Source organism: Protobothrops mucrosquamatus, unplaced genomic scaffold (genome assembly GCF_001527695.2).
Source record: "Protobothrops mucrosquamatus isolate PMUCROS unplaced genomic scaffold, P.Mucros_1.0 scaffold28, whole genome shotgun sequence".
NCBI lineage: Eukaryota > Metazoa > Chordata > Lepidosauria > Squamata > Viperidae > Protobothrops > Protobothrops mucrosquamatus.
In genome coordinates, this window is record NW_015386413.1 from 2,238,041 (window position 1) to 2,253,040 (window position 15,000).

The 15,000-nt window shown below is 40.9% G+C and overlaps 1 protein-coding gene across 1 annotated transcript in view; it reads left to right on the forward strand.

Annotated features, from left to right (window-relative positions):
• Window positions 1–4,734: 4,734 nt before the first annotated feature.
• The window catches only part of DNAJC15 (DnaJ heat shock protein family (Hsp40) member C15), a 23,455-nt gene continuing 13,189 nt past the window's right edge, over window positions 4,735–15,000 (forward strand). Inside the window, exons 1-3 of the mRNA XM_015811083.1 lie at window positions 4,735–4,858; window positions 12,301–12,352; window positions 14,500–14,573. Of these exons, the coding sequence (XP_015666569.1) occupies window positions 4,742–4,858; window positions 12,301–12,352; window positions 14,500–14,573 (243 nt within the window). The 5' untranslated portion in view covers window positions 4,735–4,741. The remainder of the gene's footprint in view (window positions 4,859–12,300; window positions 12,353–14,499; window positions 14,574–15,000) is intronic.

Below are 15,000 nucleotides of genomic sequence, written 5' to 3' on the forward strand. Positions count from 1 at the left end.
GCTTAGAAGAGGCCCACCTCTGCCTCCCTTCTCCCCGCACACCTACAATTGTGTCTGCACAAAAAAAAAACAACCCTCCTTTTCTAGGATTGGTGCTCCTGTGAACTTCCTGCAGGAGTTGCTCTTAAAGAGGAAGAAGGCTCAACAAAAAAGCAGGTTTGCAGTCGAGGGTTGAAATGAAGGGTCCTTGGTGCTTTTGCAATCAAAATGGAGCTGGATAGAAATTGGGATCATTTAATAATAATAATAATAATAATAATAATAATAATAATAATAATAATAATAATAATAATAGTAGTAGTAGTAGTAGTAGTAGTAGTAGTAGTAGTAATAAAGTTGGAATGGACCTTGGAGGTCATCTAGTCCAACCCTCTGCTCAGGCAGGTAACCCTATACCATTCCAGACAAATGGCTGTCCAGTCTCTTCTTAAAAACTTCCAATGTTGGAGCACTCACCGCTTCTGGAGGCAGGTGGTTCCCCTGGTTAATTGTTCTAAAACAGGGGTAGTCAACCTTGGCCCTTTTATGACTCGTGGACTTCAACTCCCAGAATTCCTGAGCTAGCCATGAACATTAATAAAAAATCTTATATATATATGTATATAAAGAATGGAGCTGGAAGGGACCTTGGAGGTCTTCTAGTCCAACCCCCTGCTCAAGCAAGAGATCGGCCTAGACCCTTTCAGACAAATGGCTGGCCAATCTCTTCTTGGAAATCTCCAGTGTTGGAGCACCCACAACTTCTGGTGGCAAGTCGTTCCACTGGTTAATTGTTTTCACTGTTAGGAAGTTTCTCCTTAGTTCCAGGTTGCTTCTCTCTTTGGTTAGTTTCCACCCGTTGTTTCTTGTCCTGCCTTCACATGCTTTGGAAAATAAGTTGACCCCCTCTTCTTTGGGGCAACCCCTCAAATGTTGGAAGACTGCTATCGTGTCACCCTAGTCCTTTTCTCTAGGCTAGTCAGACCCAGTTCCTGCAACCATTCTTCATATGTTTTAATCTCCAGGCCTTTAAGTATCCTAGTTACTCATCTCTGATCTTTGTTGTTTTCTTGCAGACGTTGCACAACCCAAACTAGGGAACAGCATCACTGCTAGAACTGATCATATTACCTAATTTTGGGTCGTGAAACATCTGCAAGAAAACAACCCAGCTCAGAGAGCACCAAGGATCCTACAGTCTTCGCCTCCTCCCTCCTCCTCCTCTTCCCCCTCATCCCTACAAGCCCTGCTTCCTCCTAGCACTGACCACGTTACCTGGTTTGGGTCATGAAACATCTGCAAGAAAACAAACCCGCTCAGAGAGCCCCAAGGACCCCGGGGGAATAGGAATCTTCCCCGTTGCATTACTTGGAGGGTGTTGCTCAGAGGGTGTTGCATTACTCCTTAAAGCACCCAGATAAAAAGGAGATCCTGGGGGACAGTTTAGCCAGGATTGTCTTCCTTTCGCCAAACCCAGTTTGTGCCATATTTATTTTGGGTCAGGCTGGAAGGGAGTCAGGCTCAAGTCATCCTCCGCCAATAAATGTTTTCCCCCTGTTTTTCTGGCGAGGTCTGAGTGAGCCTTGAAGGACTTAATGAAGAGAAGGACGAGGGGGGACATGATAGCAGTCTTCCAGTATCTCAGGGGCTGCCCCAAAGAAGAGGGAGTCAAGCTATTCTCCAAAGCACCTGAAGGCAGGATGAGAAGCAACGGGTGGAAACTGATCAAGGAGAGAAGCAACCTGGAACTAAGGAAAAACTTCCTGACAGTTAGAACAATTAACCAGTGGAACAACTTTGCCTTCAGACATTGTGGGTGCTTCATCACTGGAGGTTTTTGAGAAGAGACTGGACAGCCACTTGTCTTAAATAATATAGGGTCTCCTGCTTGAGCTGGGGGCTGGATTAGAAGACCTCCAAGGTCCCTTCCAAATGGGTCCTTCTGTTGTCACAGAGAAGAAGGGGTTGACCTTCTCTCCAAAGCACCAGAGGGCAGGAGGAGAAGTGACAGGTAGAAGCGCATTAGAGAGAGAAGCAACCTGGAATTAAGGAGAAACTTCCTAACGGGGAGGACAATTAACCAGTGGAACAACCTGCCTCCAGAAGTTGTGGATGCTCCAACACTGGAGGTTTTTAAGAAGAGACTGAACAGCCATTTGTCTGAAATGGTATACGGCAGTGATGGCGAAACTTTTAGAGACCGAGTGCGCAAACTGCAACCCGAAACCCACTTATTTATCGCAAAGTGCCAACAGAGCAATTTAACCCGAATACTGAGGTTTTAGGGTTAGGGTTAGGGTTTACGTTAGGGTTAGCGTTAGGGTTTACCTTAGGGTTAGGGTTTACGTTAGGGTTAGGGTTTACGTTAGGGTTAGGGTTAGAGTTAGGGTTTATGTTAGGGTTAGGATTATAGGGTCTCCTGCTTGAGCAAGGAGTTGGACTAGAAGTCCTTCAAGGTCCCTTCCAGCTCTATTCGGATTGAAATAGTCCTCCCTTAGATTCAGAAACACACACACACACACACACACACACACTTGAGCCCTCCAGCCAATTGTGAATAGGAGAAATCACAAAACAAAGCCATGTTTCTAGAGAGGAGATTCATTGTATGTCTCGAGACAGCCTCAGTGATACGATGTGCTAACCTACAAAAAAATATATGAGTATTTTGTATCATGTTAAGTTCTGCTGAGAGTGGTGAATCGGTTTATTGTTATCGAAATCCACACCACTTTTCCCCCCCAAATTCCTTCGGTATCCTGCTGTGAACCAAGAAAGAAAAACTCACCCAGTCCTGTGAATTTTCGTTGAGTTTTTACTTGGCTTCACCTCTTGAATCAACGGCAGTAGCAAATTTGGGGCCTTTTGAATGGACATCCGTTTGCCCCTCAATTCCAGTATTCAAAACCCAACGGGCTGGTGGCAGAACCAGGGGCGCGTCCCCCTTCAAACTGCCACCGGCTGAATTTCTCGGTGCCAATATTCTGATTAGAACTGCATGGCTCTGCTGGGGAATTCTGGGAGTTGAAGTCCACAAAGCTCAAAGTTGCCCAGGTTGAGAAACACTGGAGTAGAAGTTTCAAGAGATGGGAACTTTTCTACGTGGACCATATTTGCAGGCTGGCGTCGTTTAGGGCAGGGGTAGGCAACCTTGGCTCTTTTATGACTGGTGGACTTCAACTCCCAGAATTCCTGAGCCAGCCATGCTGAGGGGAAAGGGAGAGGTTTCCATGCTGAGCCATGCTGGCTCAGGAATTCTGGGAGTTGAAGTCCACGAGTCATGAAGGGGCCAAAGTTCCCCCATGCTGGCTCAGGAATTCTGGGAGTTGAAGTCCATGAGTCATAAAAGGGCCAGGTTTGAAGATCCCTGGACTAGACAATCACCTGTCTGAGATGGTATAGGCCAGGGATAGGCAACCTTGGCTCTTTTATGACTCATGGACTTCGACTCCCAGAATTCCTGAGCCAGCCATGGTGGCTCAGGAATTCTGGGAGTTGCAATCCACGAGTCATAAAAGAGCCAAGGTTGCCTACCCCTGGTATAGGCTCTCCTGATTGAGCAGGGGGCTGGACTAGAAGACCTCCAAGGTCTCTTCCAGATCTATTCTATTCTATTCTATTCTATTCTATTCTATTCTATTCTATTTCTGCAATATAAATGTAGACCGAAAACAACATCTATGGAGTTTTATTGGCAATAATATGGAAAAAGTTTGCCTTGGGTCTTTCTAAGTGGGTTTTTCTTTTAGCCTACACATCCTGGGGATTTCTTGGAGACTTCCCCACTCAAGGACTAACCAGATCTGACTTTGTATTACTTCCTGAGATCAACCAAGGTTAACTTGCTGACCACGGGGCTTCTCCGTGGTGAGACCCCTGGCTCTTGGCCTGCCATTGTGAGGCCTACTTAGTTCAGGGGTAGGCAACCTCGGCTCTTTTATGACTCATGGACTTCAACTCCCAGAATTCCTGAGTCAGCATAGCTGAAGTCCAGCATAGTTGAAGTCCATGAGTCATAAAAGAGCCGAGGTTGCCTACCCCTGACTCAGTTCATCCTTTTGCATGCTTTTGGCACCAGGCCAAGCCATGATATTCTCTCCCATTAAAATTTTATTTTAAATTAAAAGAATTATTTATTTTCCCAAATTAAAAAAAAGCCATTTTACCACACTGAAAGGTGCACTGTTCCAAATGCTGCAAATACCTTTCCATTTTATACGTTTTACTGTATTTGAATAACCCCTTTTTTATATACATAAAAATGGTCCAATTATGCTTGGAGCCACCCATCCTGAGCAAATGCATTAGACAGAATGATGAAAAATGTGTCTTAAACCATTCATTTACATTGAATGGGGTTGAAAAAAAATCTATTACAGAAAAGAACAGGATTTTTTTTTTAAAAAAAAAGATTGTTAATGTGATGATTTAAATTTAAATAATAAATTTATTATTTAAATTTATAAATTTAAATAATAAAATAATAAATAAATAAAAAATAAATTGTTAAAATAACGCATTCTAAACAAATCAACTTCTGCCACCAGACGACACATAAGGAAAGGCAGCAGTCCTGGCATTCTCCGTCACGTCGACCTTCATTTGCTACTACTGCGCATGAGCGATATCATCGGGCAAAATCGCGTTCCGAGGGAGAGGACGCCCGAAATCGCGGCGAGTCGTGGGGTCATTAAGTTTGTCCTTTCTGACCTCCCGTAGGTCTCTCCTTTTTTTTTTTTTTTTTTCTCCCTTTGGGATAACTATGGTGGAGCGGGCCGGGAGTTCCGCGGAGCCTCTTCGCTACGCGGAGTACGTAGCCCGGAGCGCCGGCGGCGGTGGCAGCGGCGGCGGCCGAGAGCCGGACATCAACTACGGCCTGGTCAGTGTTGGGGTGGCGGGACTGCCGTAGAGAGAACCGGCCTATCGTTTAAAGCGTGATTATTGCCGGTCTCTTTTGAGCATGCGCAGTCGTGTCTCTGAAGCGGCTTGGAGGCGGCGTGTGGGCGCCTGGCAACGCGTTCGCAGGTCGCTTTCTCTGCGCGCATGCGCAGAGGGCTTCCTTTCTGTCTCAGTTCTATGAATTCTTTGCTGCTGAATTTCTTCTATTAATAAATAAGAGTTATCTTATAATGAAGATCCATAGGAGATAATAGCATGATTTTAAGTATTTCAGATAGAGTGTGTTGTAGGTTTTTTTTTTATTTTTAAGAAAGCAAAGCCAGGATCGGGTCTGGTTGAAAGGTGGATGGGAGACCACCAGGCAATGCCTAGATTGGGAAATTGAAAAACATTCCCGAAGAAGGAGGTGATGACAGTTCCTGCATTTTTGCATAAAAACTGTTCTGCTTAGGAGTTACCTGTGCTTGCATAGATCAAACACAATCCATTTTATAATGCAGTGTAGTCATTGAAGCGTTGTTTTAAACTTCCACATGCACAAGAACCCATTGGATGTGTAGAATGGCTGTTGGCTTCCTTTTGCTTTCCTGGTACCGTTATATAATTTTATTAAAGAAGTCGTAACAATTGGCAAGTTTGGCTGGTCTCAGAGAGCCAAGCATGATCAGATATACTTCCCCTGGGTGTGGAGGCTTGACTGGGATATTGAAAAATCATCTCAGAAGAAGATATGGCGAAACTGTACTTTTGCCAAGAGCTTTGAATTGTATCCATGTCGTTTCTGGGACTAAAGAACAGCTCTGAGATGATTTGACCCTTCCTTCCTTCCTTCCTTCCTTCCTTCCTTCCTTCCTTCCTTCCTTCCTCCCTCTCTCTCTCTCTCCCATCGTTTTCCTTTCATCTTCCTTCCTTCCTTTTTCCCTCTTCTTTCTTTCTTTCTTTCTTTCTTTCTTTCTTTCTTTCTTTCTTTCTTTCTTTCTTTGTCTTTCTTTCTCTCTCTCTCTCTCTCTTTCTATCTTTCTTTCTTTCTTTCTCTTTTCTTCCATCATTTTCCTTTCATCTCCTTCCTTCCTTTTTCCCTCTTCCCTCTTCCTGCCTCTTTCTTTCTTTCTTTCTTTCTTTCTTTCTTTCTTTCTTTCTTTCTTTCTTTCTTTTCTTTCCTTCCATCTCCTTCCCTCCCTCCCTCCTTTCTTTTTTTCTTTCTTTTCTTTCTCTCCCCTTCCTTCCTTCCTTCCTTCCTTCCTTCCTTCCTTCCTTCCTTCCTTCCTTCCTTCCTTCCTTCCTTCCTTCTCTAATCATTGAGAACTCGCCACCGATTTCACTGGAAATGTTGCATTGTTTCATAGGGACATCTATACTTTAAAACAAAAAGTGTAGACATCCCAATGAAACAATGCAAAATTTCCAAAGTTAGCAAAGAGATTGTCCTGTTAATTTATTGCAAGGATAGCAAAAAAAAAAAAAAAAAGACCTGGCAGAGGTGAATTCCAATCCACAGAAAAATTAACAATTAAAAATGCTTGAGCAGAGGGCTGGACTAGAAGACCTCCAAGGTCCCTTCCAGTTCTATTCTAAACACAAGAAAGTCCAGTTGCCTCCTGAAAAAGCATCTTTGGGAACCTCTGCCTAAAACATTTTCTTTTACTGCTCCAGCATTCGTACCACATCCAGTAAAAAAAATCAGCCAGGCCCTAGTATTTTCAGATCAATTCCTCCCCAGCCAGTTTGGACCCCAGCCAAATAAATTAAACTGCAAAGCCAGAAAATGAGCACAGAGAATAAAACACATGTCTAGTCCCGAATGCCACCTGAAGCAGATCTCGGGCTGGGAATTATTTCCAAACAGGGCAGTTGCAAAGAGCCATTCCATGTCCTTGGTTTTTATTTATCTTTCTTTTCTTTTCTTTTTTAAGTTTGTGCTGTCAGCTCTTCAGAGAAGCCGAGATTCCACCGATATGGAAAAGCATTCATTTATGTGCCCAGTGCTGAGTTTTTAATGCTGCCTGTTGTTCCATTTCTTTTTCCCTTTAAAGCTTAGAAATTTGATGTCCTTTCTTTGCCCTGAAAAGCTTCTAATTGAGGTTGTTTATGGAGAACTTACAGGCAATTTAGCATACGGTGTTTATTTCGTATAGCATACGGATTATTTATGTCTCCGGCAAGGCAATTTTACAACTTTAGTCAAGGGTTTGAAGAAGAAAAAAAAAAACGGCTTTGGAAAAATTTAAAGGGATCTCGGAGCTGTCAGCATTGCTGCCATAATAGCTGGATGTGTTTCATGTAAATTTCTCAAGCGCTTTTTAGGATAATTGTCACCACATTTAATGTATATCTTCTGGCAGTAATATAAACACTATGCGGAAGGGTTCCGTTTTTATATTTCTGCAACTATGTGAAGAAATTCTCATGTCACCACTTTTAAACAACAACAAAATGAAATCCATTGGGCTACTTAATTTCTTTTCTTTTTCTTTTTAATGTTAGGAAAAGCAGCTTCAGTCGAAGTAATGGAATAAAAAGTGCTTTTTTGTTTTTTTATCTGTAGCGAAGTTTCTTCATTATGGTGGTAGTAAGGTTTTTTGTGATAATCTACCGCCGTGCTAGAATAATTTGTAAGGAACCGGGTATAATGAAATGCCTGTCCCCAATTAAAATACGGTGAATGCGTATTTTATGAATGCATGGCGGGAACGCGTACAAAGTTTTGGAAATGATTAACCGTGCACGAATGCATTAATCAAGCCATGTTTTCTTATTTTATGAGTAAGGGGCTTCTTATGGCTACTGTATAAAGCAAGTGGGTGCATCTCTGTTGAGAATAGCCAGTCCTTTTCAGCTGATGGGCACAGTTGCAGTTTGAGAGAGAGTTGTCAGTACTTCCTAAAATTTATCCCGGAGAGTTATCCCAAATGTGCTTTTTGAAAAGGCATCAGGACTTTGTTTTTCCTTGAAGACGTTTCGCTTCTCATCCAAGCAGCTTCTTCAGCTCTGGAGAACTGTTCTCTCCTAACACCGACATACTGGGGTGGTAAAACTCTCACTCGGGACGATGGCTTCAAAGAAGCAGGGACAGGTAGTAGCAATCCTCCTGTTTAAGACAATCAGAATCAGAATAGAATCTGGAAGGGACCTTGGAGGTCTTCTAGTCCAGCCCCCTGCTCAAGCAGGAGACCCTAGACCAGGGGTCTTCAAACTTGGCCCTTTTATGATTTGTGGACTTCAACTCCCAGAATTCCTCAGCCAGGCACGCTGGCTGAGGAATCCTGGGAGTTGAAGTCCACAAGTCATAAAAGGGTCATAGTTCCCTCAGGCTGGCTGAGGAATTCTGGGAGTTGAAGTCCACAAGTCATTAAAGGGTCAAAGTTCCCTCACGGTGGCTGAGGAATTCTGGGAGTTGAAGTCCACAAGTCATAAAAGGGTCATAGTTCCCTCACCCTGGCTGAGGAATTCTGGGAGTTGAAGTCCACAAGTCATAAAAGGGTCACAGTTCCCTCACGCTGGCTGAGGAATTCTGGGAGTTGAAGTCCACAAGTCATAAAAGGGTCATCGTTCCCTCACGCTGGCTGAGGAATTCTGGGAGTTGAAGTCCACAAGTCATAAAAGGGCCAAGTTTGAAGACCCCTGTCTTAAATCTAACAAACAAAATGGAGGCTGGCTGAGGAATTCTGGGAGCTGAAGTCCACAAGTCATAAAAGGGCCAAGTTTGAAGAGCCCTGGACTAGACCATTTCAGACAAGCTTGCAAATCTCATGTGTGAATCGGCAGCATTTTTCAAACATGTTTACCCCAGCGGGCCTTGCGTGCAAGGCGTGAAAAAGGCGGACAAGTGTAATGTTTTCCCATGACTGATTTTTTCTTCTTTCTTGGACTGTGCCTGTGTCAGTTGTGATGCCATAGCTGGCATTTTGAACGTTTTAACCACGACGAAAAAAAAGGCCTCTTCAATAACCCATAAAAACTCACGTTGCTTTTCAAATATCTAAATGTAAAATTAGAAAATCAATAAACATTTTTTAAAAACTCAAACCAGGCAATGTTGTGTATCTATACGTTCCTTGGGCCACTTTAGCTTGATAAAAGCCAAATCCTGGCATCCATAAATTAAACTTGTCCGGATTCCAGAACCAACGACCTAGTTCCCCATCTTACACGCCTCTGATTTATCTGGATTAAGGATCGGCTTGTTAGCTCTTATCCAACTCCAAATTGGAACATTTAATCAATACTTGCACACCTTCCCTTGAATTCACGGTTAAAAATTGGAGATAAGGCAGGATGATGAATCGTTAACATATGGATAACATCTTAGCCCAGATCTTACATTGGTTCTTGGTGCTGTCTTGTAAATGTTAAAAGCAGAGGTGACAAAATGTGATCCAACATGGAATTAAGGAGGAATTTCCTGACAATGAGAATAATTCACCAGTGGAACAACTTTCCTCCAGAAGTTGTGGGTAAGAAAAGATTGGGCAACGATATGTCTGAAATTTTATAAATTTAGAATAACAGAGTTGGAAGGGACCTTGGAGGTCTTCTAGTCCAACCCCCTGCTCAGGCAGGAAAACCCTATACCATTTCAGACGTGGTTGTCTAGTCTCTTCTTCAAAACTTCCAGTGTTGGAGCATTCTCAACTTCTGGAAATTCACAACTTCAGGAAATTTCTCCTTAGTTCTAGGTTGTTTCTCTCCTTGATTAGTTTCCATCCATTGCTTCTTGTCCAGAATAAATAATAACAGAATAGCAGAGTTGGAAGGGACCTCGGAGGTCTTCTAGTCCAACCCCCTGCTCAGGCAGGAAACCCTATAGCATTTCAGACAAATGATTGTCTAATCTTTTCTTTGAAAACTTCCAGTGTCGGAGCATTCACAATTTCTGGTGGCAAGGAGTTCCACTGATTGATTGTTCTGACTGTCAGGAAATTTCTCCTTAGTTCTAGGTTGCTTCTCCCCTTGATTAGTTTCCATCCTTTGCTTCTTATTCTGGGTGAAAAGAATGGTATACCTATAGGGTGGTATAAGTATAGGGTTTCCTGCCTGAGCAGGGGGTTGGACTAGAAGACCTCCACGGTCCCTTCCAACTTTGTTATTCTACATTTGTAAAATGTCAGACAAATCGTTGCTCAATCTCTTCTTTTGAAGCACCCACAATTTCTGGCTGGTTTTTATTTTGGCTGGGGAATTCCGGGGGTTGAAGTCCATCCTGCAAGTCAAAGACTATGAGTGTAGAATTGAGTTCCTAAATAATTTTTCTTTCGGGAAGGATCTCCCATGTTCTTGACCTTTGCCCTCTAAGCACCCTAAAAAAATACGCCGTGGTATTCAAGGCGCTGAAGATCTAAGAAGTGTTTTTGCAAACTTGGCCATTTTAAGACTGGTGGACTTCAACTCCCAGAATTCCTCAGCCAGCAGGTCCACTCATTGTAAAGTTGCCAAGTTTGAACTGTTGATCAAGGAGAAAAGGGGCTATAAGTTTTTCCAAGCACTAAGTTTGGGATAATCAAGACTATAATATTTTTCTATTCCTAACCAGATAGGAGGCTGGGCTGAAGCCAATCACTTAATGTAAGACCTAACGTAACTTTTCTGGGGAAAGTTGACATTTTAGAATTGCAATTGTTTTAAGCAGGTTTTAGGATTATTAATAAGGAAAGATGGAAGAGCATATTAAAATGTGTCTATTTTGTGTGTATTAAAATGTGCAAAACTTTCGTGCGTTTTAATTTAGGCAAGCAAAGGGCTGTATGTTGGGTTTTTAAAATGTGATTTTGGGGGGGAATTTGAGAAAAATATGCACGTAGCTTGTTGCCATCACTCTATTTCCAATACATTTTTTGGAAAACGTGTTTGAGTGAGTTAAAGGCCATCTGCTTAGTTGCCCTCCACCAGAGTTGGTCAAAATATGCCAGTTTCTTCCTGATGAATATAGTTAATCCCTTTACTTTGTGTATTAAGTACTCCGAAACTCTTTGATCACACAATATAAAATCACAGATCTCTCTCTCTTTCTCTCTGTCTCTCTCATTATTTTTTTTCTCGGTGTGTGTCTTACATGGGCCAGAACAGCAAACATCACCTTTCCCCATTAACTAAATGAGCAGTCTAATTACTGTGTGTCTTGTATTGTAAGAATTAATGTTTGTAAACTGTTTCAAGAGGCTTAGATTAAAGATGCTGTACAAGTGGAAAGAATTATTCTTGAAAATGAGGAGTTGGGTCTCTTGTAAGAAGGCAAAACATGACAAGAATTCCAACAGTGAACTGTAATCACTTGAAGTGGCGCATCAGCTGGGCTGTTAGGAATATTAATGGGATTCCTTACAGAATGAAAGCAGGCTCTGAATAATTAGCCTCGTGGAAGAAACAGAAGCCGCCTTCAGGACACTGTCTTTCCAGATTGCATTGCTCTCCGTGCACCCATATGTGGGTATTCAGGGTAGGTAGGTAGGTAGGTAGGTAGGTAGGTAGAGATAGATAGATAGATAGATAGATAGATAGATAGATAGATAGATAGATAGACAGATAGACAGATAGACAGATAGACAGATAGACAGATAAAGAGAGAGAGAGAGAGATATATATATATAAAGAGATAATAGAGATAATAGAGAGATAGATAGATAGACAGACTAGATAGATAGATAGATAGATAGATAGATAGATAGATAGATAGATAGATAGATAGATAGATAGATAGACAGACAGACAGACAGACAGACAGACAGACAGATAGATTAGATAGGTACAGATAGATGAGAGATATATAAAATATAGATAATTGAAGTAGATAGATAAAATAGATATATTTGATATAGATAGAATAGATGATAGATAATAGATGATAGATGATAGATATAGATAGATATAAAATTGATACAGATAGATGAGAGATAGATGAAATACAGATAATTGAAGTAGATAGATAAAATAGATATGATAGTTGATAGATAGATAGATAAATAGATAGAGAGAGACAGATACAGGATAGATAGATAGATAGATAGATAGATAGATAGATAGATAGATAGATAGATAGATAGATAGATAGATAGATAGATAGATAGATAGATAGATAAAATTGATACAGATAGATGAGAGATAGATAAAGTAGACAGATAATTGAAGTAGATAGATAAAATAGATATGATAGTTGAGATAGATAGATAGATAGATAGATAGATAGATAGATAGATAGATAGATAGATAGATAGATAGATAGATAGATAGATAGATAGGCAAGACAGACAGACAGACAGACAGACAGTTCCTGTCCTTCGAATGACTTTGGCGGTATCTGAAGTTTTTTTAAATTTAAAAATACTGAGTCTGATCATTTTGCAAGCGATGTCTCTATTTGTCTCCAGGATATTCGTGTCAAATTGCTAAATTTCTTCTTTCTTCTCCTCCTCCTTCTATTTTTAATAGGCCCGATCTGTAATCGGAGTCGGTCTGGGCATAGCAGCGGTTGCCTTTGGAGGTAAGTATGAATGTGCTTAAGAATAAAATGCTGCACGTTCATCTCGTGCAATTTATTAAGGGGGGGGGGAAATTTCAGGAAGCTACCTTTCCCATCCAGTGAGATTACCGATCCACCAACGTATAAAGCTTCCTTTCAGCTGACTTTGGCCCCTGGGGGCTGCGTTGAGGGACCTGCGGCTTTGAGGTAATTGGGGACCCTTCATTTTGAATAACTTGTGGATTGGTAGGGAAGTTTTCAATTATCCTGAGTCACAACTAATGTCTTGTTCACGGACGGAAGGGATTTGGGGCAGGATCAGCCTCCTGTACAGTATTGTTTTGGAATAAAGGGGGGGGGGGGATCAGTGACACCATAAATGTCTTGTTATCTGGGCCTTGACCTAAATACAGGTAATATCTCAACTTACAACCATAATTGAGCCCAGATTTTCTGTTGCAAGACCTTTCTTGCCCCAGTTGTTTAATGAATCCCTGCAGTTCTTAAGTGAGTAACACAGTTGTTAAGTGAATCCGGCTTCCCCCATTGACTTTGCTCGTCAGAAGCTCGCCAAAGGGGATCACGTGACCCGGAGGACTCTGCAACCGCCCTAAGTACATGCCAGTTGCCAAGCAAGCCTCTGGATGTTGATCAGGTGATCATGGGGACGCCGCAACGGTTGAGTGAAAAGCAGTCATAACTTACATTTTTCAATGCCGTTGTAACTTTGGACGGGCACTCAATGACGTTTTGTAAGCGGAGGACTTACCTATACATGTTTAAAAACCTGAGATTCCTGCCCCAATACAAAATAAGTTAATACACAACGTGGCTCTCTGAAATTTCAGGAGAGGAATTTGGTTGGAATAGTGTCAGACGATAAAGAATTTAATATCAGCATAGAATTTTTGAATTGATAGGTAGGTAGGTAGGTAGGTAGGTAGATAGATAGATAGATAGATAGATAGATAGATAGATAGATAGATAGATAGATAGATAGATAGATAGATAGATAGATAGATAGATATGAAAGAAAGAAAGAAAAAACAAAGGTAGTTGAGAAAGAAAAGAAAGAAAGAAAGAGAAAGAAAAGAAAAAGAAAGAAAGAAAGAGAAAGAAAAAGAAAAACAAGAAAGGTAAGTATAGATAGTTTGATAGGTAGGTAGGTAGGTAGATAGATAGATAGATAGATAGATAGATAGATAGATAGATAGATAGATAGATAGATAGATAGATGAATGATAGATAGATAGATAGATAGATAGATGATAGATTATAGATAAATGATAGCTAGATAATATAGATGGATGATAGATATAGATGATAGATATAGGATAGATAGGATAGACATGACAGAAAGAAAGAAAAAAGAAAGAAAGAGAAAAAAAGAAAGGTAAGTAGAGAGGTAGAGATGGATAGATAGGTAGATAGATGAATGATAGATGATAGATTATAGATAAATGAGAACGATGATATAGATGGATGATAGATATAGATGATAGATAGGATAGATATGACAAAGAAAAAAGAAAGAAATAGAAAGAAAGGTTAGACACAGATAGATAGATAGATAGATAGATAGATAGATAGATAGATAGATAGATAGATAAAAAAGAAAGGATAGATAGATAAGATAGATGAAAGAGAAAGGATAGATAGACAGACAGACAGATAGATAGATAACCTTTATTGTCATTTTTTTTACTGTGGGCACAGTGGCACCCATTAAAAATGAAATTTAGTTGCTTGCTCTCAAAGTGTACACATACATAACACAAATTTAAACATACTATATACAACATATGTATAGACCTACACCCTTACATATAAGTAACATATAAATATTAGTCACTGTCCATCTTGAATACATAACGGAAGGAACAAGCATTTTCTTGAAAGAGATATTTTTCCCTGCAATGCTGTAAAAATGAAACGTATTTTCACCTGCCAATTTTTCATCCCGCCAGACTGAGCCGGTCTCCAAAACCAGCCACCGGGGTGGAAACCGTCTGAATCGAACACAGGGCACCACCAGCTAATAAAATGAAAACAAAACAAAACTAAATTAAATTAGATAGTCCTTTTTTTCTGTCTGAAACTGCTAATGTTGCATCCTTCTTTAGCAGATATACAGATATTAAGTTGCCTTTGGTTTCCATATTTTCTAGGTCGTTTTGCATTCCAGCTCCGGAAACCGCTAGAAGACATTTTCTCCGAGGTAGCGAGAAAAATTTCAGCTACTGTAAGTTGAAAGCTTAGATTATCTTTCATATCATTAGAAGAAGGAGAAAAATAACCCCACTTTAAGGCAATTTGGTATACTTGTGTAGAGCCTTCGGTGCTTCGGATCTATCTATCTGTCTGTCTGTCTGTCTGTCTGTCTGTCTGTCTGTCTGTCTGTCTGTCTGTCTGTCTCTACCTACCTACCTACCTACCTACCTATCTATCTATCTATCTATCTATCTATCTATCTATCTATCTATCTCTACACTTCCACCTGTCTGTCTATCTCTATCTCTAGTCTGTCTGTCTATCTACCTTCACCTCCACCTGTCTGTCTCTATGTCTATGTCTACCTCAATCTCTAGTCTGTCTGTCTGTCTGTCTGTCTCTTTATCTCTCTCTCTCTCTATCTTTATATCTCCTCTCTATCTGTCTGTCGTGTCTGT